This window comes from Misgurnus anguillicaudatus, chromosome 12 (genome assembly GCF_027580225.2).
Source record: "Misgurnus anguillicaudatus chromosome 12, ASM2758022v2, whole genome shotgun sequence".
NCBI classification, from domain to species: domain Eukaryota; kingdom Metazoa; phylum Chordata; class Actinopteri; order Cypriniformes; family Cobitidae; genus Misgurnus; species Misgurnus anguillicaudatus.
Window position 1 is genome coordinate 3,441,537 of NC_073348.2, and position 25,931 is coordinate 3,467,467.

Genomic DNA, 25,931 nt, shown 5'->3' on the forward strand with positions numbered 1-25,931 from the left:
ACACTGAAATAAAAAATACCAAGAGACAGACAGAAATAAAAAAAAATATATATATATTGCCGATGTTCGTGCGACAGAGCCACTTTGTCCTCAGCCGGCATCTGTGGAAGGATGACGATGACGGGCCATTGTGAATGGCAGTGAGTGCTCCACCAAAGTGCCCAGAACCATTGCCTGAAAGTAAATTAAAATCATTAAAATATAACCTTGCAAACTATCATACATAGGACTAATATGATAAAACAACGTGTCTCCATACTGTATGGCTGATATGCAGTGAATATCAACATACATTTCTGTTCAATAATTATAATAATAATGCATTTTATATGTAGGGCTCCTTACATTGAATAAACAATCTCAAAGTGCTAGTGTTCATAATGTAAATTCAACTTACAACACAATGTAAAGATTTCATTGACAGACTTTATAATAAAGGGCTACATTTTGCATCACAGAAATTTGCTGTTGGTGTATAAGCCTAGGACAACACGCTTGCCAGATTGTTTTGTCTAAACAGCCCTGTTGTTAAAAAAATACTGTTTACCAGGTATACAGCCACCAGGAATAAACGGGGCTAGGCTAAATCACATTCACAACGCGATGTACAAAGATTAAGTGCATGCATTTAAAAAAGATAGGTATGTATTAATTAGTTTAAGTTGAGGTAAGAACATAGTAAAATATTGAAAAACGGTGGGTTTTCCTTTAACATTACTCTCGCATCAGCTATTGTGTAAACATTTACCCACATCACGAATGCACGAATGACTGCCTGGCCTGCGCAAGCGCGCACGCCAGCCACTGTAATGAAGTTATTCAGGGTAACGTTAGCTCAGAATTCGAGTAGTAGCCGTATATCTCGGAACTCATAAGTACTCATCGGTAACGATAAGCCTAGCTAACAATCGTCCTGCTAAATTAGCTAACATTAGTCATTTTGCTCGAAGCATAGCCAAACTTTATGCAAGGTCTACGTTTGTGCATTACTTGGTGTAGACTCGTTCCTAAAAATACAATATAAGCGGTAGCTAACGCTAATTTAAATCAAGCAAACAAGTAGTTGTTGTTTTTGGTCCAAAAAAGTTGACTTACCTTGAATAAGATGGTTCCTTCACGTTAAAAGTGTCCATCAGACTCGCGTGGTAGCCAGGTGTGTCTCTCATCCAAAGGACCGCGCTCGCGCGCTGTCTTCAAGATTCTGAAGGAAGTGCTAAGATTCCGATTGGCCCAGAGAAAAGCAAATGCCAAGATTCCGATTGGCCCAGAGAAGTGTCAATTATAAGAGAATCCGGTTCTACGTGATTCACGTGAATGACTGTCTTCAAGATTCTGAAGGAAGTGCTAAGATTCCGATTGGCCCAGAGAAAAGCAAATGCCAAGATTCCGATTGGCCCAGAGAAGTGTCAATTATAAGAGAATCCGGTTCTACGTGATTCACGTGAATGACCCAATTGACCAAGAAAACGGCGATTGTCGCCAAAAAGCGACAAGTTTGCAGGTCTGAATCACAGTGAGGAGGGGCGGGACAAGTATCACAACAATCAACCGGCTCACAGATCAAGTATCACAGCTAAAAAGTGCTCGGCTGAATAAAACAGCTTGCATTCTGTGTCCTCCAAACGTTTCAGCCACGTTTAAAAGTTTGTGTGCACAACCCACATACAAACTTAGCACATATTAGGGATGTCCTGATCCGGTATCGGGATCGGAAATGAAAAAGTAGGATCGGGACATCCCTAGAACATATTTTCATCCCCGCCCGTGAATTTTAGGAATGTCACAATCCACCCGTTTTCGACACTTTTATGTGGGTATCCACGTGTACCCGACTCGTTGCAGGACTCTGACAGAAAGCACTTATTTTCAGCCGCGTAAATGAAATTGCAGCAATATGACTATTAATAATTTAATGACCGTGGAGCTAGCATCATCATCATAACACAACGGTTATGGAAATTAGAACAACGCACATTAACTCTTTCCCCGCCATTGACGAGATATCTCGTCAATTAAGAGAAAACGCTTCCCCGCCAATGACGAGATTTTCCGTCTTTCCGCATACCGCTTTTATCCACCAGGTGGCGCACTTCCGCAACTTATACAACCCGGAAGTATTGCCCTCTGACAAGCTGCTGCATGTCCGTGTCTGTTTTAAAGATCGCTCTGAATCGCTTGGCCGACGGACCGGTTGAAACACCACCAACGCATTCAAATCGTTTTGACTGTAGTGCTGTACAAAAACAAAAGCAATATCTATTTTTTCAAACTGTGAATCATGCTAGAGTTCTCTGGGATGCTAAGTGTAAACCAAAAGGAATACTAGGTGGACACCTGAACATTCGCAGTCTAATTTCCAAGAGGGATCAGATTTCCATACTCCTCTTGGACTCTAATTTGGACTATCTTTGTTTAACAGAATCATGGCTGCACAGTAAGGTACCGACTAATATGATAGATATTGCTGGATATCAATGTTTCAGAAAGGACAGAAATACAGGAAAGGGGGGAGGAGTTTTAATATATATAAAAGATAAATTTAAAACCCCGCTGGAATGTCTAGCTTTGAATGTTATTTTATCATCTACAATGAATTTTAATATTGTTGTTATTTATAACCCACCTTCACACAATATTACTTTTTATGATGAATTAAGTCTTGTAGCTAAACAAATTGATTCTTATAAAGAAACTTTATGGTATGGGGATTTTAATATTAACTGGTCTGAAAAAAGTGGTAAACAAAAATTAAAAACAATTAATGTCATTTAATTATTTAATTATCTACAAATGATTAAAGGGCCTACCAGGTTAACAAGGCAGACCAAGACCCTGATTGATATGGCGTTTACTAATAAACCTGAACGTATAAAAAGGACGTACAATTTGATAACAGGTCTCTCAGACCACAATATGATTCTGACAGTTAGAAAACTGACCAGAAAGCGGCTGCAGTATTTTGGTAAATCGGGGGGTGATAAATTAACATTTATCATTCCTAAAGGTAAAACTGCGCAGTTCGAGAGAGAACTTAATAACTTAAATTGGGAGCAAATCATGGCCTTGGATGATGTTGATGAGTGCTGTAATTCTATGACTACAGCTATTACAGGACTATTAGATAAATTTATAATAAAAAAAGATGTAGTAAGAAAGAAACTGTACCATGGATAAGTAAAGAAATCAAAAAGCTCATGAAGAAGAGAGATTTGGCCTTGAAAAAATCTTTATGCTCAAAAATGAATACTGATCTGTTAACCTACAAAAGCTTAAGGAATAAAGTGGTATTAGAACTACGTAAAGCAAAAGCCTCCTATTATACTCAACTTATAGGTAATGCTAAGGGCAACAATAAGTCAATCTGGAGACACTTAAATAATCTGACAAATAAACAAAATAAACAGGGGATAAAGGAACTTACCATAGATGGAAAGAACATAAATAATAATGTCACTATGGCTAATGAATTAAATTCGTATTTTGTGCAATCAGTAGACGAACTAACACAAGACTTTGAGTCAATAGACTTCAATTACTCAATTGGATCGACTACTGCAGATTCTTTTAATATTAAGGAAGTACTGGAGACAAAAATTGTAGAAATTATTAATAAATTGCCAAATTCCAAATCAAATGATTTCTATATGATGAATAGTTGCTTTTTAAAAAAATATATAACTGTGTTAGTAAAACCACTTACACACCTTGTTAATCTTTCTATAAGATCTGGTACATTTCCTTTGGGATGGAAAAAAGCAGTAATTGTGCCAGTATTTAAATCAGGAAGTCAGGATTCTATGTGTAATTATCGACCCATATCTATTTTACCCATTTTATCAAAAGTAATTGAGAAAGTGGTAGCAGCACAATTGGTTGATTACTTGGAAGCCAATCAGTTCCTCCACCCACAGCAGTTTGGTTTTAGAGCAGGCTATTCAACTGAAATTGCAAACTGCTGTTTTGTTGAAAATGTGAAAAAATGCCTGGACAGAGGTGGTGTGGTGGGAGCTGTTTTCCTTGACCTTAAAAAGGCTTTTGATACAATCAACCATAGCTTACTTTTAACTAAACTGTCATCTTTTAATTTTTCTACTGAGGCAGTACATTGGTTTGCATCTTATCTTCAGGCTAGAGTACAATGTGTTAAAGTTGACCATGAAAAATCGTCATTCCTGAGCATCAATAAGGGTATACCCCAGGGCTCCATACTTGGTCCATTGTTGTTCAGTCTTTTTATTAACGATCTACCGTTAAACTGTTCAGGTGCTAGCTTCCAGCTCTATGCAGATGATGCAGTACTTTATACCAGTGGTTCTCAAACTTTTTCAGCATGCGGCCCCCCTTGTGTACGGTGCATTCTTTCGTGGCCCCCCGAAAGAAAATTTATGACAAAAATAGTTCTAAAATGTAATATTTTAATTAAACAAAACATATTAAATTATACCTAGTAGCGCTGTTGGTTAGTTGGCTTATTATTTTTTAGCTTTAATTACACAGAATTCATGATAAATGAATGTATTTTATAAAATGTCATAAAACTTGGGCCCCCCTGGCCCCATCTCGCGGCCCCCCTGGGGGCCCCGGCCCCCAGTTTGAGAACCACTGCTTTATACTTCTGCTAAGACACCAGAGTTGGCTGCTGATGTACTCTCCGCGTGTATGGCTGATGTTGGACAGTGGCTCAATAAAAATCAATTGGTGCTAAATTTTTCAAAAACAGTTAGTATGTGTTTCTCGATTAAGAAATTTGATCTAAATAATAGATTCAAAATTACTTTACAAAATGAGACAATTCAATTTGCAACAGAATTTAAGTATCTCGGATTGGTTTTGGATCCGCAGCTTAAATTTACTAAACATATTAAGAAAATTTCTAAAACAATACAATGTAATCTTAATTGTTTTAAATTAATCAGAAATTATATACCAAACCAGGCAGCCCTGCTGTACATGCATGCTATGGTCTTCTCACATATTTCATACTGCATGACAGTTTGGGCGCAAGCAGCTCCATCTGCAATAAAACGCATCGGTTCACTTTACAATCAAGCAATAAAAATTATGGATAAAAAACCAATTCGCCACCATCACTGCTACATATTAGAGAAACACAATTTATTAAGCTTTGAAAGCTTTGGTAAGTTGTGTTTCCTTAGATTAATTTTTAAGTGTATTAATAATTTAGCACCTGAGTCACTCAGTACATTTATTCAAATACAGAATAGCCAAAGAGTAACCAGAAGCAGCTCAAATCATAATTGTGTAATACCATACTGCAGGACAGGCTTTGCACAGTCTGCCTTTTCAGTCAAGGGCTGTATACTATGGAATGCATTACCATCTGATATTAAGGCAATTTCTGACTTGAATAAATTTATTTTAAGGGTTAAGTTGTGGCTAAAGGCAAACCAAATTTGTATCTCTTTTTAATTTATTTTGGGGGTTTTTTGTGTGTGTTTGTGTATGTGTGTTGAATAAATGTTATCTGTTTTAATATGTTCTTAGACATGCCCAACCAGGGACAGGAGTTGAGAATTAGCAATAGCTATAAACTCTATATGCAGCGCATCAGTTACAGGCTTTGAACTATAACTATGTTTGCTTGTATGGTCCCTGTCAAATAAAAAAGTAAAAAAAAAAATAAAAAAAAAAAATGGGAACTCTACGAAAAGTCCGTCACAAAAATGGAATTATCTCTGCTTTTTGCTCAAAATGTGGTGTTTTTACAGAAACCTACCCATATTCAAAAGCTGATTACAAAAGAACTACTCAAGGTAGGATGAAACGTTTTTTTTTGTTTGAAAGCAGAGGGTCTGCTCTTTCATTTGGTATATTGTATGTTTATATATCTGAAGAAGAAAATTTTCTGGAAGGCATTAAACTTCGGTGAAAATCATGAAAAACGCTGGCGCTGGCTGGCAACTTTTTAAAAAAATGCTGGCGGTGAAAGAGTTAAATTAAATTGCAATAAAGTTACAAACGATCGTCGGCGTCTCCTTTGTCTAGGCAGATAAGGATAGGTGGGCGGGTATGTCTCTCTTTTCCTATGGATCGACTCCAAACCAAGCAAAGGTAAGCATGTAGAGGGCCCTCCAGTCTGTTCCAACAGAGGTAAGTATGAGGCTCTTCCCAACAGAGAGAACAGCAAGAGAGGGACAACTCACGTTTCCAGTGGATCGACTCCAAACCAAGCAGAGGTAAGTATAACATTCTTTCCCAACAGAGCGAACAGCAAGAGAGGGAGGGGCAGCTTTACATCTGTAATAAATCAACTTTGTATCAGATGATGGTGAGGATGCAGGTAATAACACTTCCTTCAAGCAGACAAAGGCGAGTAGACGAGAGTAGCTCTCATTCCAGCTAATAGACACATCAAAGAGGTGGACAGCTTATGTCTTCAATGAAACTTTTTAGGTCAGGTGCTGGTGTGGATACAGGTAATGGCGGTTCTTACAGGTGGACAGAGGTGAGTATACAAAGATGGTTCTTCTTCTAAACAAAATAGACACAGCAAACAGGGAGACAGCTTATGTCTTCAATGAAACTTTTTAGGCCAGGTGCTGGTGTGGATACAGGTATTGGCGGTTCTTACAGGCGGACAGAGGTGAGTATACAAAGATGGTTCTTCTTCTAAACAAAATAGACACAGCAAACAGGGAGACAGCTTATGTCTTCAATGAAACTTTTTAGGCCAGGTGCTGGTGTGGATACAGGTATTGGCGGTTCTTACAGGCGGACAGAGGTGAGTATACGAAGATGGTTCTTCTTCTAAACAAAATAGACACAGCAAAGAAGGAGATAGCCTGCGTTTTTGATTGACCAACTCCAATCCTGATGGTGACAGGTATGCAAGGAAAATACTCTTTCCAGACTGAGTTCTCCACCTGTCAACTTCAAATCAGGTGATGGTGAGTATGCAGATAGTCACTCTTTCCATGTCAAGTTAGGACAGCAGTAAGGGGGAGGGGGAAGGCGAATGGCCCATCCAGCTCTGTAACATACACTCCAACACTGATTAATTAGACCCGCTGCTCTTCCTGTTAAACGGCACTCCCAGTCAAGGGCATGAACACCAGCAAAACTCGTGCTCTACACTCTCAGGTTTTCAGCAAACCACTTCACAGAATTTCACACGTGCAGATATCCACAAAACAAACACTGCAATACAAATTCTCAGAGTGACCTAGGGCTTTTTGTCCGTAGCCCCAACCGGATCCCGTATCCTGGCGTCAGAGTGACTTATGGGCAGCTATGAGTGGAGTAAGCATAAACAGCGCTGTAATCACAAGTTGAAGGTTCTGTCTTCCACACTTTTCTCCTCAACCACAACACAGGAGGTGGCCAACCATAGACATGACTGGGCTAGAGGAATAGAACATCAATGGGGTTTTATCTCCACATACACAATCCCCGTCACAGGAATACAGGCAGAAACAGGCTAGTTTAATATACAAAGCGGAGAGCCCTCAGCCGTGGGGGGAGGGGGAGAGAAATACAATGGTGATTTCACTGGCATCAAGGGAAATCAGTACACCACAATGAAGATTAGAAGCAAATCATCATCACATGAGTTGTAGAAAATATCTTTCAGCTTTGGAGAAATAATAACTCAGAGATAGCAAAGGGAATGGGTCACCATCAATATTCAGGGATAAAGAATTCAAACATTTACAGGATTTAGCTACAAAAGTCTCTCATCCTCACATCACAAGGGAAACACAAGCGTAGGAGAGATAATAGTTCAAATATAGCGAAGGAAATGGGTCACCATCAACATACAGGGACAAAGTATTCAAACATTCACAGCTTAGGAGAACAATATAGACAATGACATAGTACTTAGCTCATTCCCAGCGGGTATGTGTACCTCCGTTCTTCGTCTCACTTAAATCCTTCATTGTAGAAATTACTCCTCTTCCTACTTCCAGCCGATAGACCTCTGTCTCTGCCACACTTCTGCCTTCTCCGATCTCTCTCTCACACCCTCACACCAGGTCAGTCTCCCTCCAAAAGAAACAAAAAAACTTCCTCTCTCCTTCTCAAAGAGCCCTTTTATAAACCGTCCTCCGCCTGCGTGCCTCAATTACCTTGCACACCTGAGGCTCATTTCCTCAGTAGATTTCTCATCGGAGCAGCTGGAACCGACCGGGCTGGAACCGAAAATCGTCCCAGCTGGAAACATCCTCCTCAAAAGTAGTTCCACATTTGCCTATGATCAACTTTGTTCCACCTTTAGAATTTTGTTCCTCCTTTAGAATCGGAGTGGAACAACATGATAGTGAGCAGATGAAACTGACACATGGGGTGAAAGATTCCTGTGTATTGTTAAACTTTTGTCTCCATAATACACAAGACCTGTGTTAAGTACTTAACAATTATTTTTAATCAGAAAAACTATGTACAATACCTAAGCCTCTTTCGTTTGTTTCTCCATAATACACAAGACCTGTGTTAAAGCAACACTAAAGAACTCTGGCTCTTTGCTCCCCCTACAGGTTAGAAGCGTAATTGTTCATTACCACTGTCGTAAATACTGCAGCATAGCTGGCTGTGATTGGATTGTAGGTCTGCCGTAAAGCAAGTTTTTGTAGTTTTCACTCGAACTACAGGACCACTACCCGACGGTTGGAAACTTCTTTAGTGCGGTTTTGGCCGATAGAGGGCTGCAAAGCGAATGTAAAAGTGCCATTCACCCTGTTTTGTGTGGACGAACCACTGAAACTTTTTTGGAAACGTTATTTTAAGGTAAAAAAAACTCTTTGGTGTTGCTTTAAGTACTTAACAATTATTTTTAATCAGAAAAACTATGTACAATACCTAAGCCTCTTTCGTTTGTTTCCTTGTTTAAATTTTTTTAAAGTCCTCCTTTGGTACTGCAAATATTTTCCGAGCATTCTGCTCCCAGTACAGTGAACCTGTAGACAACATGTGAACAAACATGTCAAATAAATAATTAAAAACAATTATAACAGTAAACACCCCATTACATTCTGCATAAAATGGCAACAAAAAACCTTTACTTCCCTCTGACTCCACAATTTCACTGCCCTGTCTATCTGTTGGGATCAGTGGCTCTTCAGTATTAAGGGCAGCCTTAACTTTAGCAGAAATGGCAGGGACTGTTGCCTCAAACTGCATTAACCGGACCACTACAGTTCTGCTGGGCTTCAATTTTCCACTCAAACACTCAGCAATGAAAAGAGACCTTTTAATTGAAAATATTGAGATACTAGAACACTTTCATGTTTTTGTAAAATTGATTAATTTGTTAATCCATTAAGAATATACAAGCACAATAGCAGCCTTGCCCAGCACTATATGCCCATACCCTTATAGAAAACTGATATATTTATTATACCTCTGAAACGATCAGGACATGCTCGCCCTTGGAGGTGCTGCAGCAGCCTGAACTGGGAGACTACAGCAGAACTTGCAACACTGGATGGTGTGCATAGAACTGGCACTTGAGCTACTGGCAGATGACGACGGTGACAGGTTTGACTCACTGTCGCCATGGACTTCATAATGTCCCCTTGGGGTAAAATCCAGAGTGCTGAAATGTCCATTAACTCCAGGAAAAATCGCCACGTTCGAGTCGTTAATTAAAGGTCTCCAGCCATAAACTATATTTAAAGAACACACATAAGGTATAGGTTTTTGCTTGTTTGTTTGTTTCTCTGTGCTTTCTTACGAGCATTAATCTAAGACTGTTACGTTCTAGCTCCCAAAGGGAGAGGAGCCTGACAACCCACTACTCAGGACCACCGATGCAAGCAAGGAGGCATGGAATTGCGGCACGAGAAAGGACACAAAAACCAAATACCATATAAATTTTTTTTTGTACAATACTAATATGAATAATAAACAATAACTTTATGGGAAAAGGGGAGGGCTGGACAGACCAAAACAAAAAAAATAAAAATCCCCACCCCTAACCTGTACTGTTCCCCAAAAGATCCCTGCCTGGCAGACGGTCAAGGCGCCCTAACCAAACTTACAGTTGGTGGTCCGCCCAGATCTACCTAGTGTTTTTAGACAGAGAAGTATAACTAAAGATGATATGTATACCCCAGGGTAGCTCTAAATCTACTCCCCAACTCCCTGTAAAAAAAGAAAGATAATTAACACAAATATTATAAGGATACACAAACAAATGCTCCCTCCTGCTGCTACAAATTCCAAAAAAATATGGAACACAAGCTAGGTTTATGAACACACAATAGTTTGAAAACCATTGTAAAATGTTAAATATTGATATCAAAATGTCAGAAAATTGTCTAAATGTCATAAATATCCCCACAAAGGGTACAACCAAAACCAGCAGCAGCAGAAGAGAGAGTGAACTGGTCCAAAACTAAGCTTTTTAAAGAGCCCAGCCAGCTGCAGCCAATGATGAGTAGGTGGAGCTCCAGTTCCCAATCAGCTGTAGAACCACCAATCATCTGCCAGAACCAACAGAAGCAATCTTGCCTGGTAAATAAAACAAACACACAAACCACAAGCAATACCAAAAACAAAAAGAACTACAAAACGAACCCAGAACACTGGGGACGTAACAAAGACAAAAAACTGCCATAGCCCGTTATTATTATCATCATTATTATTAAATTTTTACACCTAAAACATACAATAATGCTCCACGTTAGCAATAATAGTAAGCTAGAACTTCAAGGTGCTAATGTTAAATTAAGCGCTTAAATAAGTTAAATAGTAATAAACTAGCAACACCTAAACTTTAAACTAGCAGCACCTGAAAAATCCTGCTGGTTTTCTCGGTGGACATGTCATCCTCCCTAATTGTCACCCTCTTGTTGTGTTTGAAAAGCACAGTGATCCATCTTGGCTATCTTCCAGCTCTAAACGAAGCAAGCACGTTTGATGAACAAGGCTCAGGGATTGTGCGTGGTTGATCATGGTTATTTTACATCCGGGTTATCCATAAATTGCAAAAGCAATAACCTCAAATAAAAAATATGATTAAGAAAATATAAACAAGGCATAATTTAAATGTTTTACAACTTTGAGAAAAAACATATTTTAGATCTAATTATTTCATACTTTGTTTTTCATTTTCAAAAACAAAAAGAAATAAAAGCATCATAATTTGCTACTGTTCGGACGCTTTTACTTGCGCTCTGTGCTTTGCGCTTTTGCTTTTTTGCTTTCATCTTTTGATTCAACTACCAGTAGTTCAGCACAGTGCTCAAACTAAACAATTGGGCACTCACACTAAAACTACAAATTCCTGGAACTATATTGATATTTGGAATATTCAACAACTTGGGGTTTCTATCATAGCGGTTTAGTCTGCTATTGCCGGCAGCTGACAATCCTAAAACAGGACAACACAGCTGCCCACACTCAAACAGAAGAAAAGAAGAAAAAATGCCTTCTTTTGGATCTCAATCCACCTGCTGCTCAAACTGCCACAGACTTTTACAAAAGATTGCAGTTCTCGAAACAAAGTTACTTGTGGCACTGCGACCCTGCCAGAACATACAGCAGAGCTTTATCAAGGTGCTTCTCAACATAAAGCTGGTGAGTCCTGTGAACCTAATGCTTTTAAACAGGTCATAGTGAGCTCAGAGAAACCTAAAGTAATTGAGGACACAAACCGATGGCATAAACAGGGTGCGAGACCCAAAAGTGCTCAAGACATTAGACTGTCATGAGTGTCACAAATTGCTGCATTAGCATCATCTACCCCAGATATGGGTACAACTCGAGTAGCCAATATTGGTATTCTACCACCCCCTGTACGGCTTGAAAATAGATTTGAAGCACTTATGAGTTTGGGTGAAGAATCCCCAAATGTTAATGGACACAGATCACATCAGCCAGAAGCTAACAGAGCTAACAGACGCTCAATATCATACAGGCAGCGGCGCTCCGCTCAGACAGCAGCTGAGCCAAACACGCTGATAGTGGGTGACAATATTATCAGAAACTTTGAGAGCAAAGCTACCCGTACATACTGTTTTCCTCGGGCAATGGTTTCTGATGTTAACAAGGAACTTTGCAACATTCTGATGAAACATAAGTCTGTCAGTCGGATTGTCATACATGTGGGAAAGAATGATATTCGGAAAGAGCAGTCTGAGCTCCTTAAGGTGGATTTCAATGAACTTTTTGAAACACTTGCAAGACTGAAAGTTCAATCTTTCATCAGTGGACCTCTCCCAGCCCGAGGAACAAATATGTTTTCTCGGCTACTAAGTTTAAATTCATGGCTGCAAAAAAACTGCACCATGAGAGGACTGAATTACATTGACCATTTCAATATCTTCTGGAGCCAAAGGCAACTTTTTAACACAGATGGTATCCACCCAAACAAACTAGGTGCTAGGTTGCTTAAAGACAATATATTTTTCTCCATGCATCATCCATCAGCTGAGTGTGCCAGTCCACTTCTGAACAGCGGAAATGACCACAGAATTTTACACCAGCACCTGGATGGACATTCAGATGACAAGGATAAAACTATGCAGTCACAACAACTACTGTTCACAGACACAGTTCAGGCAGAGCCCTGCCCACAGACATCGCTACAGCTGGATTGTGAATCAACACCCAAGGACGTTTCTGATAACACTCCCCCCCAGCCTTCAGGAACACCAGAATCACTGCTGATGACGTCACACTCTCTCTCCCTCTCTCCAACATCACCACTTCTGGGCTTTTCAGAGAAAATGGAGAAACTGGTATTTGCTGGAACAAAGCTCTCCCACTCTATTGCTGCGAGTCCCCAAATATCAACCAAGAAACGGCGGGCTCCTCAACCACCAAAGGCTTCGGGCCCAGCCCGCCCTCCCCCTCATTCTGAGAGAGCACTCCAACCTCTGCCTCAACATCAGGGATCACACCAGCCCTCATCTGCAAAAAGCACTGGTAACTGATGTGTGTTGGGTTCCCGCTACGTCAGCAGTAACAATCATAAATATTTTAAGAACAAGCGGGTGCTCGATGTCCCTTTAGCTTTTCCTATCTCTGTCCTGACATGTGATAGAAAGACGAAGGCCTTCTCCAGCCGCACAGCAATTCAATCTAATCTACTGCCTATTATAAGTCATTCTGAGATTGATACAGTGCCAAAACCAGTTACTGTTAAGTTAGCACTTCTGAACATCCGTTCATTAAAGAACAAATCCTTTTTAGTTAACGATCTTATCACCACTAACAACCTGGACTTTATGTTTCTAAATGAAACTTGGTTAGATGACAGCTGCAGTGCTACAGTCCTCAATGAATCAGCCCCACCCAACTTTACCTTTATAAGTGTCTGTATAGCTGTTAGAAGGGGTGGAGGAATAGCTGCTTTATTTAAAGATGCCTTTCAATGCAAGCAAGTGTTACTTGGTGATTACAAGTCTTTTGAATATTCGTGTATTACTCTAAAAGGTACACCACGCATTCTGTTTAAAATTATTTATAGACCTCCCAAATACACCTCAGCATTTGTTGATGAATTCACAGAGCTTTTATCAACAATTTCCTCTGAATTTGATTATTTTGTTATTGCTGGAGATTTTAATATTCATATAGACAGAAACCAATACTCCAATTGAACTGTTACATGTTTTAAACACTTTTGATCTGACCCAGCACGTGCAAGGTCCTACACACAATCGGGGACACACTCTTGATCTGCTCATTAGCAAGGGTCTAAACATTTCATCCACTGTATTCAAGGATGAAGCGCTATCTGACCATTTCTGTGTTTACTTTGATTTATTGATCTGTCCTGCCACTGATGTTAGATCTGTCTATGTCAAAAAAAGGTTCATAAATGAGAACACCAGTGAGGTATTTATGAATGCTATATCAATGTTGCCAAACATATCAGCAGACTCTGTTGATGTTCTCCTTGAAAACTTTAACATAAAAGTTAAAGATGCCATTGATGGTATAGCTCCAGTAAAGGTCAGGGTGATCACTGGCAGACGTAAAGCACCCTGGAGAAACACAACAGCAGTACAGCACATGAAAAGAACATGCAGAAAATCTGAACGTATGTGGCGGAAAACAAAACTTGAAGTACATTACAGCATCTATAAGGACAGTCTTCGTGCTTTCAATGTAGAACTAGGCACAGCTAGACAGACCTTCTTTTCAAACATTATAAACAACAACATAAACAACACTCACACTCTTTTTGCTACTGTAGAGAGACTAACAAACCCCCCAAATCAAGTTCCTAGTGAAATGCCTCTGACAACAAATGCAATGAGTTTGCAACCTTTTTCTCTGAGAAGATCAGTAATATCAGAATGACAATCAATACGGCCTCATATTGTACTGTGGTCAGTAAGATATATTGCAACAACCTCAGAAATTAGTCATTCTCTCAGAATTTGACATAATTGATTTAAAAACCTTGGAAGAAACAGTACAACATCTTAAAGCATCAACTAGCAGCCTTGACACGCTCCCCACATCTTTTCTCAAAAAGGTACTTAACTGCTTAGAAACTGACCTCTTAAAAATTGTAAATACCTCTCTGATCACAGGCACCTTTCCAGAGTCATTAAAAACAGCAGTTGTTAAGCCTCTCCAAAAAAATGGAACCTAGAAAAAACCATACTTAGCAACTACAGACCAATCTCAAATCTTCCGTTTATAGGCAAGATCATTGAAAAGGTTGTTTTTAATCAGCTGAACAAATTCTTAAACTCAAATGGCTATCTGGACAATTTTCAATCTGGTTTCCGTCAGCATCACAGCACAGAGACAGTGCTCATAAAGATAATAAATGATATTCGCTTAAACTCTGATTCAGGTAAAATATCAGTGCTGATGCTACTAGATCTTAGTGCTGCCTTTGACACAGTAGATCACACCATACTCTTACATAGACTGGAAAACTGGGTAGATCTCTCTGGGATGGTCCTCAACCTACAAGGAAGAGGTTACTATGTGAACATAGGTAACCATAAATCTGAGTGGACACCCATGACATGTGGAGTCCCACAGGGTTCAATTCTTGCATCGCTTCTGTTTAATTTGTATATGCTCCCACTTGGTCAAATAATGCAAAAGAACCAAATTGCTTACCACAGCTATGCAGATGACACCCAGATATACTTAGCCCTGTCACCCAATGACTACAGCCCCATTGACTCTCTATGTAAATGCATTGATGAAATTAACTGTTGGATGCGTCAAAACTTCCTCCAGTTAAACAAAGACAAAACTGAAGTCATTGTATTTGGAAATAAAGATGAAACTCTCAAGGTTAACACATACATTGACTCTAGGGGTCTAAAGACACAAAATAAAGTCAGAAATCTTGGTGTAATTTTAGAGTCTGGCCTTAATTTCAGTAGTCACGTGAAACTGATAAGCAAATCAGTTTACTACCATCTCAGAAATATTGCCAGAATTAGCTGTTTTGTCTCAAGACAGGACTTAGTGAAACTTGTTCATGCTTTCATCAGGGTGGATTACTGCAATGGACTTCTTACTGGGATCCCCAAAAAGACCATTAGACAGCTACAGCTAATACAGAACACTGCTGCAAGAATTCTGACAAGAACCAAAAAATCTAAGCACATTACTCCAGTCCTCAGGTCCTTACACTGGCTTCCTGTTACATTTAGAATAGATTTTAAAGTATTGTTACTAGTTTATAAATCACTTCATGGCCTAGGACCCAAATACATGACAGATATGCTAACTGAATATAAACCTAAAAGATTACTCAAATCATTAGGATCAGGTCAGTTAAAAATACCAAGGGTTTACTCAAAACAAGGTGCGTCAGCATTTTGTTATTATGCCACCTGTAGCTGGAATCAGCTTCCAGAAGAGATCAGATGTGCTTCAACAGTAAACACTTTTAAATCTAGATTAAAAACACATCTGTTTAACTCTGCATTTACTTATTGAGCTCTGTGCTGCTTTAAACTGACTGCACTTTTAACTCAAGTCACTTTTACTCCTGTTTTATTCTTTTTAACATTTTAAACAGTTTTTATTAAAATCACATTTATTTTCTTTAATTGTTATTCTAAATTCTCATGTATCTTTGTTTTTATTGTGTATCTGTTATTTTTAAATTTTTAAATCTTTTTTCTCTTTTATATATTGTTTCCTCATTTCTATGTAAAGCACTTTGAATGACCTCTGTGTAAGAAATGTGCTATACAAATAAACTTGCCTTGCCTAATTCATATTTTATTTTTTAAATGTGAATTAAAAAAATTAATGGTACACGGACCATAACACAAGACTAAATGACAGAAACTGAATGTGACACACCAATCAAATTACCTCAATTATCTTGTTTTTGCAATTGAAATGTGCAAAAAAAGAAATTGAAAAAAAGATTAATTGCACATCCCTGGGAATTAGCTTTAAATGAGACCCCACAATTACTGGACTATGCTTTGATGTGAAAAACATAATATATACGTCTGTGTTCTAAATTATTATGCATGCCACATATCAGTAAGATTTTAGTAAAAGAACATTCAGGTTTTAAAGTACTTGCTTTTTGTTTTATTTCCAATATCCTTTTAGCTAACTGATACAAATCTCAAAAGATTAGATTAGATAGCACTTTATTGTCCGTGTTCATGGAAATTCGTCTTGCAGTACAAGCTCCATCAATTACCACATAACACAACAACATAAAATCAATGCTAAAACATACAGACATTAGAGGAGGGGAATGCGTTTTATGTTGGTGTTAAAATGCAGCTTATGCATTTTGTTCAGGACCATCTGGCTGACACATTTACCCAAACATATCGTGTGCAGAAGTCTGAACTCAAAATAGGATTCTTCAGAGCCAGAGGGAACCCTGGCACAGAAGCATGTTTTTTTCCAAAGACGTAAGTGTCTTTCAACAGATGCTGATTGCTTCTGTGGAATGCATTGCTCTGTTCATAGATAGATCTGAAAGATATGTATTCTTTGATTCACACTCAAGGACTGCTGAATGTTTTCGACATCCTACTGGTGCTGGAACTGCTGTCATGTTAACTTTTACACACCTAAGTGAATTCTCAGGATCTTCCAGGATCACTCTGAAATGGCCAGCTATACATTTTTGCCTGTGTCATTTGAAATGGAGAAGCAATCTGACAAACTGTCAGCACTATTAGCTTCTATACAAAGCTCACTAATTAAATTGGCTCTTTCAAAATCAGGAAACATTGTTGAACCCAAAACCCCAGAAATTATTGTTTTCAAAAGAGATTACAACCAGCAGGTGATGAAAACAAAAAAGCATTGGAGAAGAAAAGTAAAGAGGAAAATAACTGTAAACCAAAAACAACAATTACAACCCAGGGACAAAATTGCAGGAAGTCAGAAAATTGAAAAAAGGGAATATGAAAAAGAATGATATGTTACCCGTTTAAAATATTGACTGAGAAGAAAGGAGGCTATGAAGGTGCGACATAATCAAGATCCTCAATTCAGACAGAAAACCACACAGATACTTTCTTCCAGAGGAAGATGAAAAAGTACATAGTGAGAAGGAACAACATGGATACTGTATTTCAGAGGAAGATGAAAGAGTACATGGTGAAGAGGTACAATATGGATACTGTTTCTCAGAGGAAGATGATGGAATACATGCTCAAGAGATATACAGATGACCCATAATTTAGAGCATATTACATATTACGATGCAACTTGTAAAAAACACGGAGATGTGTCAGTGATGTTGCATATTATATTTATCATAAATTGCAATGTCCACTCCGAACCAAAGGGAAATATAAACTTTACCTAATTTCCAGACAGGAAACTCCTCAGCCTTTGGTCAGCAAAGTGCACAGTCTGTCACAGAGCTTTGTTTCCAAATCAAGTCAGGGTCTGTAACAGGAGTTACATTAAAAATCCACATATTGTGACATCTTGCTTAACGGGGCAGTATCTTCACATTTGTGACAGTAGCTGCAAAGATTCTTGTGTGGTTCCAGAAGAAAGAAAAAAGGAATGGATTTTCCACACTTGTGACAGCCATCTGAAGAGAAGATGCATGTCTTCAATTGCTGTGGCAAACAAACTTGAACTGACACACATCCCTGCAGAATTACTGGAATTAAATGGGCTTGAACGTCAACTCGTCGCCAAAATTGTGCTGTTTGCAAAAATTGTTGCACTGCCTAAAGGACAACAAAGAGCAGTTTCTTGAATTTGGCTGCTCAGTCTTTCATGGCTCGCCAATGTATTAGAATGTATCTAATACGTAAAATAATAAGCAGGACCAAGTGCATGTGGGGAAAAGAGATTTAATGAAGGTTCTTATGTAGCATATTTCTTCAGGAGCGATGTTGTCGATTGGTTTGCATTCAAGGCGGCCGTTACTCTAGTTTAGCTGCTATTCACATGCTAATTAGGTCAGAGACACTCTACCTGGCCAGGAGAAGTTTCGCTGCTATTCATATGCCAATTGGAGGCATCGCAACCCACAGGGCTCTCCACCTATGTCATGGTTCGTTTACGACAATTTGTGGCACAGACGAACGCGACGCTCGGGAGCCTACAGGCGCTTACAGGGACGAAAATCCCACTTTTCATGCAGTGAAATGAACTATGAAATCAATTACAGTAAACTCTAAACGGAAATTTTTTGTTATGCCTTGCTATTCAAAATGTGTGCAGGGTCTTAAGGGTCCTGTTAACACCTATATGCTGCATCCAAAGATAATCCCCTAAAGCATCATTAAAAGTGTGAAACAAACTCAGATGGAGGGAGATTAACAGACTGATGCAATAGTTGCTCTTCATGCAGGTCAGTGTCATGTCTTGCACGGTCATGTGAGAAATGTTCAGTAAGCCAACAGTCATTTATGCACATAAAAATAATTCATTAGTAAAAGTTTACTAATTATTTTAATCAAATTAAAAAGGTAATTTTTATGGAATGGTATTATAGACCTTTTGCGATTCTACGTCACGCGCGCATGTGGTGGCAGAAAAACAGTGGAAATGAATGAGACACGAGTGAAACGAACAATATAACTCACTAGAAAATGTCTTGTTGTGCTGTTGAGTGTCAGAATAGGAATGCTAAAATAGATGACCTTCATTTTTATAGTATACCGTCATCGAAGACACCATTTGAAGATAAACGTAGGTGTTTATGGTTGCAATAAAGCCCTCAACCGGACAGATTGGAGTGATGAAATCATCTGAAAATCTTTTAATAATTTGAATAGAAAATAATTAGAGAAGATATCCGGTATTCTGTCGAAGTCTGATCCCTCTATGTGTTTCTTGTAGCGTTTTCATCACATTACGTTTATAATTTATTTAGAAAGATTAAAGATTTGAATTAGTTCATAATATCAATAATATTACCATTTATTAAAGTTTTCGTATTTTTCATTTTCTATTACTTCTTTTCACATTATATCTTAGCCTATGTCTTCTTCCTGTTTGTTCTAAATTATTTTGTTTACTAATAAATATATAAACATAGCGCACACACACAAGATGTAAAGTGTTAATAATATATAAACAGGCATACAAATTAATTTATATGTAAACATAATAGTTTTAGATCAAACACGTAGGCTTAAAATATAACGAAGAAATTGAAAACAGGAAATTATGAAATATTTAATAAATGATATTATACAGAATTTCTGATAGTATTGCTCTTATAAGTACTTCAGCGATTCATACTGTAAAAATAATTGATTTACCAATAAAGAACAATACATATACATTACATACATGCACACAATTAGTAGCCAAGTCATTTAAACTTTTAATTTATTTAAAAAATAAACGTAACTTGGTGAAAACGTTATAAGAAACATTACACTTAAGAGAAATATAGGGGAAACGGACTTCTACAGAACACCGGATCCATAAAAATCACAGTTTAATGCTAAAACACTTCACACCGCTATTGAGAAGCATTCACTTTCTGCCACCAGTTGGGCTCCGCCCACAAAAAACGTCATCTCTGTTTGCAAACACGCAAAAGGTCTATTGTGCCTTAGTAGTATGGCTAAACATACCAACTAAACAAACAAGTACCTTTACATGTAGTCTATAATTATATATTTAGACTGCAGTTTTCATAAACATTTACACAATTGGCAGACACTTCTATTCAAAACAACTTTATAATCAGTATGTGTGTTCACTTAGGGGCTGTCCACACGGAGACGCGTATCACTGCATACGTATAAATTTGTTATCGTATTGGCATTACATCCACACGGATCCGGCGTTTTGGGAGACTGAATCCGCTATTTTTTTAAACCAGGTCCTAAAGTGGATAAATCTGAAACCGACACCCTTGGGGTTTCGTCTGTACAGTCAATCCGTATATTTTGTGAAGCGAAAACGCCATCACATCACGTGTCGGAAGCGTCACACGTAACAGCAGCAACAATAACGGTGGACTACGTGATTGTGTTCGTGCTACAGAAGGTACTAAAGCCTACTAGCTTTATTACAGCAAAATCTATTGCTTCTATGCAATTGTGGTGACCAACAATCGATAATAGACAACACCATACGTTGGTTATGCGCATGCTCAAAGTCTTCTTCTCCGTGTATAGTGTATATCTGTGGCAGAATTACAGCGCCCCATACTGGTCCGGCATATATACTACACCGCTTTCAGTCGGTTTCAGTGGTTTCGTGTGTACGGATTATTTTTTTTAGAGCAAGGAAAAAAAATGATCGGATAGGGGATGCACCGGCTTCGTGTGGATATAGCCTTAGTTTGAAAAGAGCAATCCCAGCACTAAAGATGTGACAGTATAAATTCAGAAAATGCCTTCATTACCAATACATTCAACAACCTGCTATTTTTTTCCTAAAAGCCTGATGATAGACATCAGAAAAATATCAGACTATACCCGTGTTTTCTATTTTAGATGAGGGAAAGATTATGCAGCATTATGGAGGCACAAACCAGATGAAATAAAGGATGAGCACGAAATGATGTCTCTTTAAAAAATATAAAATGTTTTTTGTTTTTGTTTGTGTTAATAAAGAAGCAACAACGTTATGGATCTCAGTATGTTTAAAAACTGTGGATAAAACGTTTCATAATAAGGTTGACATATGCATAAACTGAACTATACATTTCTTAGTAATATGACATTCACACTCTCTCAAATGTAAGCATCATAGTTTGTGTTAAACCCCTCGTTGACCATTATAAACAAATAGCATTTATGCTGTTTTAAATATTTTGGATAGATTTAGGATGTGTTTAACTGACGTTCTAAACCAGGGGTAAAATATAGCATAGATGAGAGGATTCAGACCTGAATTAATATACAACATCCATAACATGAAATAGGATATAACAGAAGTCATTCTTGTGATTGGTGTTAAATTTAAACTATAATAGGGAATCCAACAAAACAGATAAACCGTCACAATGATTCCTAATGTCAGAGCGGCTTTGCTCTCAGATTTCCTCCTCACTGATCCTTCTGTTAGATGTTTTTCACTTCTCATCAGAGAGTTTATAACTTTAACCTGCTGATGTGCCACATAAAAGATTCTCAAATATAAAGTTATAATGATGGTACAAGGAAACAGGAAAGACAGGAACAGGTCAATGATTATCAGTGCAAAAGTAGGCGTATATGAACATTCTCCATAACATGTGTATTTTCTTTGTGAGGTAATTATAACAACTGAAATGCCATAAACTAAAGAGCAGAACCAGGAAACAGAGATAATAATTATTGTTCTAGTAGTTGTTATTTTTTGTGGGTACAGCAGAGGGTGACACACAGCCATATAACGGTCAACAGCTATTAAAACTAAATTACTCAGAGATGTGGAGAGAAGCAATCCCAAGATTATTAAAAACAGTCTACAGATAGTGTCTCCAAAGTACCAACATGGTTCAATTAATCTAATCGCCTCTAAGGGCATGACAATAAGTCCTACGAACAGGTCGGCCACAGCCAGAGAGAGAATGAGCATGTTGGTTGGAGTGTGAAGTTTCTTGAAGTGAGAGATGGAGATGATCACCAGCAGATTCATAAACACAGTCCATATTGACAGCAATGAAAAAAACACATACATGATTTTGTATTCATATGTGGAGCGTTTTGTTTTGATGCACGAAGAGTTAATGGCAGGAAAGCAGTATTGAGTCTCATGATCTTCTGTCTCATAGCCCATGAGTAAAGTCTCTTCCTGTCATAAGTTTATTCTGACCTCCTTACTGTTCTTTCGTTTATACAGTATCTGAATCAAACTAACTCACCACCCACTCTGATGCAACATTGTTTTTCATTGGATATTATGTTGACTTTTTTCCCACATTTTCCTTTTAGATGTTTGTAAATCATGAGCCCAGATCCAAAATCATGTACGTGCATTTGTCATGTTTTCTTGTAAATTAGCTTTTTTATAAGACTCTTGTGTTCTCCTGTTGCCTGATCATGGTAAATTGCCGTGTCAATTTCCTAAATTATGTCCTCCAAATGAATGGCTCTAATTTTAAGGTTGATATTTCTGATAAGGAAAAATTAATTTCGGGTCTATATGACCCCAATCAACATTTCATTAGTTAAAAAAAGTGGTTCCCTTTATCTCAGAGATATAAACTTTGTGACTTCTCCACCTTTTTTCCATTATCTATCTATACATACACATAAAACTGGGCTTGATTCAGTTGTTCTGAAGGTATGTAAAAAAAGATTAATGTGGTCTTTGGGGTCAGTATGACCCCAATTGAAAATGAATGGGAAATGCAAAAAATGTGAACATTTTCACACAGAAAGAAGGCCTTGGTACTTGTGCACAAATGCAATGTAGAATGCTCACACAACGCCCACACAAACACACACACACACACACAGGGCTCTATTTTAACTGTCTAAAGCGCACGGTCTAAACGGGTGTGTCCGATTCCACTTTTGCTAATTTAACAATGGTAAAAATGGTTTATGGGCCAAGCGCACAGCCTAAAAGTGTTGCTATTATTCTCCAAATGAGTAATGGGTGTGTTTTGGGCGTAACGTGCAATAAATCATTGAGAGTATTATCTCTCATCCCATTTAAAAAACCTGTTGCGCCTGGTGCCATGCCTAATCCCTATTTAGAAAGCGGAATTTGTAAACTGAAAAACTAAGCGAAGGAAGAAGACCACCAGTTTAAGATTAACTCTTTCGCAGCCATTGACGAGATATCTCATCAATCAAGAGAAAACGCTTCCCTGCCAATGACGCGTATTTCTGGCTTTCCGCAATACCGCTATTATCCACCAGGTGGCGCCCTTCCGCAACTTTTTAAACCCGGAAGTATTGCCCTATGGCAAGCGGCTACATGTCCGTGTCTGTTTTAAAGATTGCTCTGAATGGGATCTCTATGAAAAGCCCGTCACAAAAATTTTATTATCTCAGCTTTTTGCTTAAAATGTGGTGTTTTTGCACAAACCTACCCATACTCAAAAGCTGATTACAAAAGAACTACTGAAGGTAGGATCAAACAGTTTTTTTTTTATAAACAGAGGGTCTGTTCTTTCATTTGATATATTGTATGTTTATATATTTAAAGAAGAGCATTTTCTGGAAGGCATTAACCTTTTGTGAAAATCATGAAAAACGCTGGTGCTGGCTGGCAACTTTTTAAAAAAAGCGCTGGCGGCGAAAGAGTTAATGTTAGAAAAATGGTGTTGTTTTTATTTGTATTGAAATTGTTATTTTTCTATTTAAACCTTTAAAAGGCGTTTTAATTCAGTAATTGAAGTAAAAATAGCATTTGCAAAAAATTAGCAAATATGCAAGAAAATGTTTGTACTCTGTAAATTCTTTATCTCTTGTTTGTTACAAATAAAGTATTTTAAAACGTGCAGAGAGCCCTTTAGCACTCCGAAGTCAACAGACGGAGTGTCGTTGCTGCTTGTGTGGACCAGATACCCTCGGATTTCATCTTGAATTGATAGTTCAATCAAAAATTTAAATATGATGTTTATCTGTTTACCCCCAGAAAAAAATGTCAGAAAATCTGAAAGATGTAGGTGACTTTGTTTCTTCAGTAGAACACAAATGTGGACCTCAAGTTTAGCGGCATAGTGCCAAAGGTGGGTAGTAACGAATTACATTTACTTCGTTACATTTACTTGAGTAAATTTTTTGGGTAACTAGAACTTTCAGAGTAAATTTAAGGATGGGTACTTTTTACTCTTACTCGAGTACATTTCTAGTGAAAAAACTGTACTTTTACTTCGCTACATTCGGTGACATTACTACGCTACTGTCAAATGGTAATAATTAACGAATATATATATTTAAAAAAAGTTAATATGGCTTGTTCGGAAGTCTCGTGAGACGTTGGCGACACTGCGAGCATTGCAAGAGGTGCCTACGCACATGTCACAAGGTGACGATCGTTTTAGGGGCGGAACCAAAAATTGGGAAAGTTTGGTTCCGCCTGGAAGTTTCCATCCGGACCGGGAAGGAGAGACACCGGACATCCGGTAGCGCCGCGAAGGCTGTAATCAGCAAATCAAGCGCAGCTGTGGGCTGTTAAGAGGAGCGCCGGGTGATTGGAAGAAAGGAACATGTAGAGCAGTACTTAAGATCAGTCTAAATCACAGTTTGGGGTGCTTTTTGTGTGTGTTGAAGTGCTGAGTTGTGCTCGTCCGGTACACCATTGGTGGCTGTGGATACTCTCTCTCTTTTTCGTAGCCTGAAGCGGATGTGCTGAAGATATAGCGAACCTTACAGGTTGAAGAACGATCGGATTACGTTGCACATCAAGAGGAACAAAGGAAGAAGGAAACGTATTGTTGTTTGCAACGTGAACAAAAGTGGAGAGCTGTGAGTACCAAAAAATCCTTTTTATTGAAACTAATTAGAGACTGACTTGTGGTTTTACTGAATACCTCCAGGAGAGGGAGGGCCGCCCTACCCCTGAAATAGCGTGGTGGGTGAGCCAAAGGAAACTTTATTGAAGCAGCCACAGCAGCTAAGCAAGTGACTAGGCCGTATTACCATCGCCTAATTCGACCAAAGCGAAGTGGAGGAAGACGGGCGACTTTTTGTGTACCCCTGAGTGTGGTGGGTAAGTCTTTGTGTCTTATAAACTTTCACGTTGAAGTGGTGCTGTGTATTGCTGTGGATTGCTGTGTGTCTTGTCAGACGTACCTCCGTATCACCCATTTCGTCGAGAGAAGACAAAGAGGCTAACGGTTCTAGAGGGAGACCTGTTCATTATACGCTGTGAGTGTGCATCTAGTGCAAAGCGACGGCGTGGGCCCCCTGGGAACGACTTCCCGTCTGCACATTGGCGGAGTTCAGAGAGTGGCGGTGAAGAACTAAGAAGTTGGCAGTGTGTGAGTACAGCTACGGGCCATTAGTATTGATACCTTACCTGTGTGATTTCAAATTGTCGCAGAGCTAGAGGCGAAGGAGTCCGCTGCCCCGAGGTCTCTACAAAAGGGTGCCCCTGTCCAGTGTTCGACCGCCCAACGGGTAGCGAGGAGAGGGCAGTACTCGACCCGGTGAGACGGCGTGACGTTTCGCCCCTCTGCAGACCATCGAGCTCGCCGAGAGGGTTCGTCCCTGGCGCCCTATAGGAATTACTGCCCATTTGTCACATCGTAGACGCCGACTGTCGTAAGTCCGCCACCTCGTGCAATTATAAATTCACCTTCATGAGCCATTGTTTTACAGAGACGGAGAAAGAGAGCGAGCCCCAAGAGAACGAACTGTGGGAAACGTGTACTTACCGAGAACTGTAAACAGTGAAGAGGTGAGAGCCATCAAAGTCAGAGTCATTGTGTCTTTGTGTCCCAGCTGCCGCCTGTGGAAAGAGAACGAGAGTGAGCACCAAGAGGACGAACTGTGGGAAACGTGTACTTACCGAGAACTGTAAACAGTGAAGAGGTGAGAGCCATCTAAATCAGAGTAACTGTGTCTTTGTGTCCCAGCTGCCGCCTGTGGAAAGAAAACGAGAGTGAACACCAGAGAATGAACTGTGGG

General features: G+C 38.8%; 1 protein-coding gene across 1 annotated transcript; it reads right to left on the reverse strand.

Annotated features, from left to right (window-relative positions):
- Positions 1 to 21,153: 21,153 nt before the first annotated feature.
- Positions 21,154 to 22,122, reverse strand: LOC141369111 (trace amine-associated receptor 13c-like). The gene is made up of 2 exons (XM_073874682.1): positions 22,060 to 22,122; positions 21,154 to 21,948 (listed from the first exon to the last, which is right to left on the reverse strand). Exons 1-2 carry the CDS (start codon positions 22,120 to 22,122, stop codon positions 21,154 to 21,156), a joined length of 858 nt encoding a protein of 285 aa, XP_073730783.1.
- Positions 22,123 to 25,931: the final 3,809 nt, after the last annotated feature.

What these genes read in the sequence shown, in the direction of transcription:
- LOC141369111 (XM_073874682.1), bottom strand. Translation starts at nt 22,122, where the DNA reads ATGGGCTATGAGACAGAAGATCATGAGACTCAATACTGCTTTCCTGCC. An exon ending in CTGCCATTAACTCTTCGTGC is followed by an intron (nt 21,949 to 22,059) that starts ATCAAAACAAAA and finishes TCCATCTCTCAC; the next exon opens with TTCAAGAAACTTCACACTCC.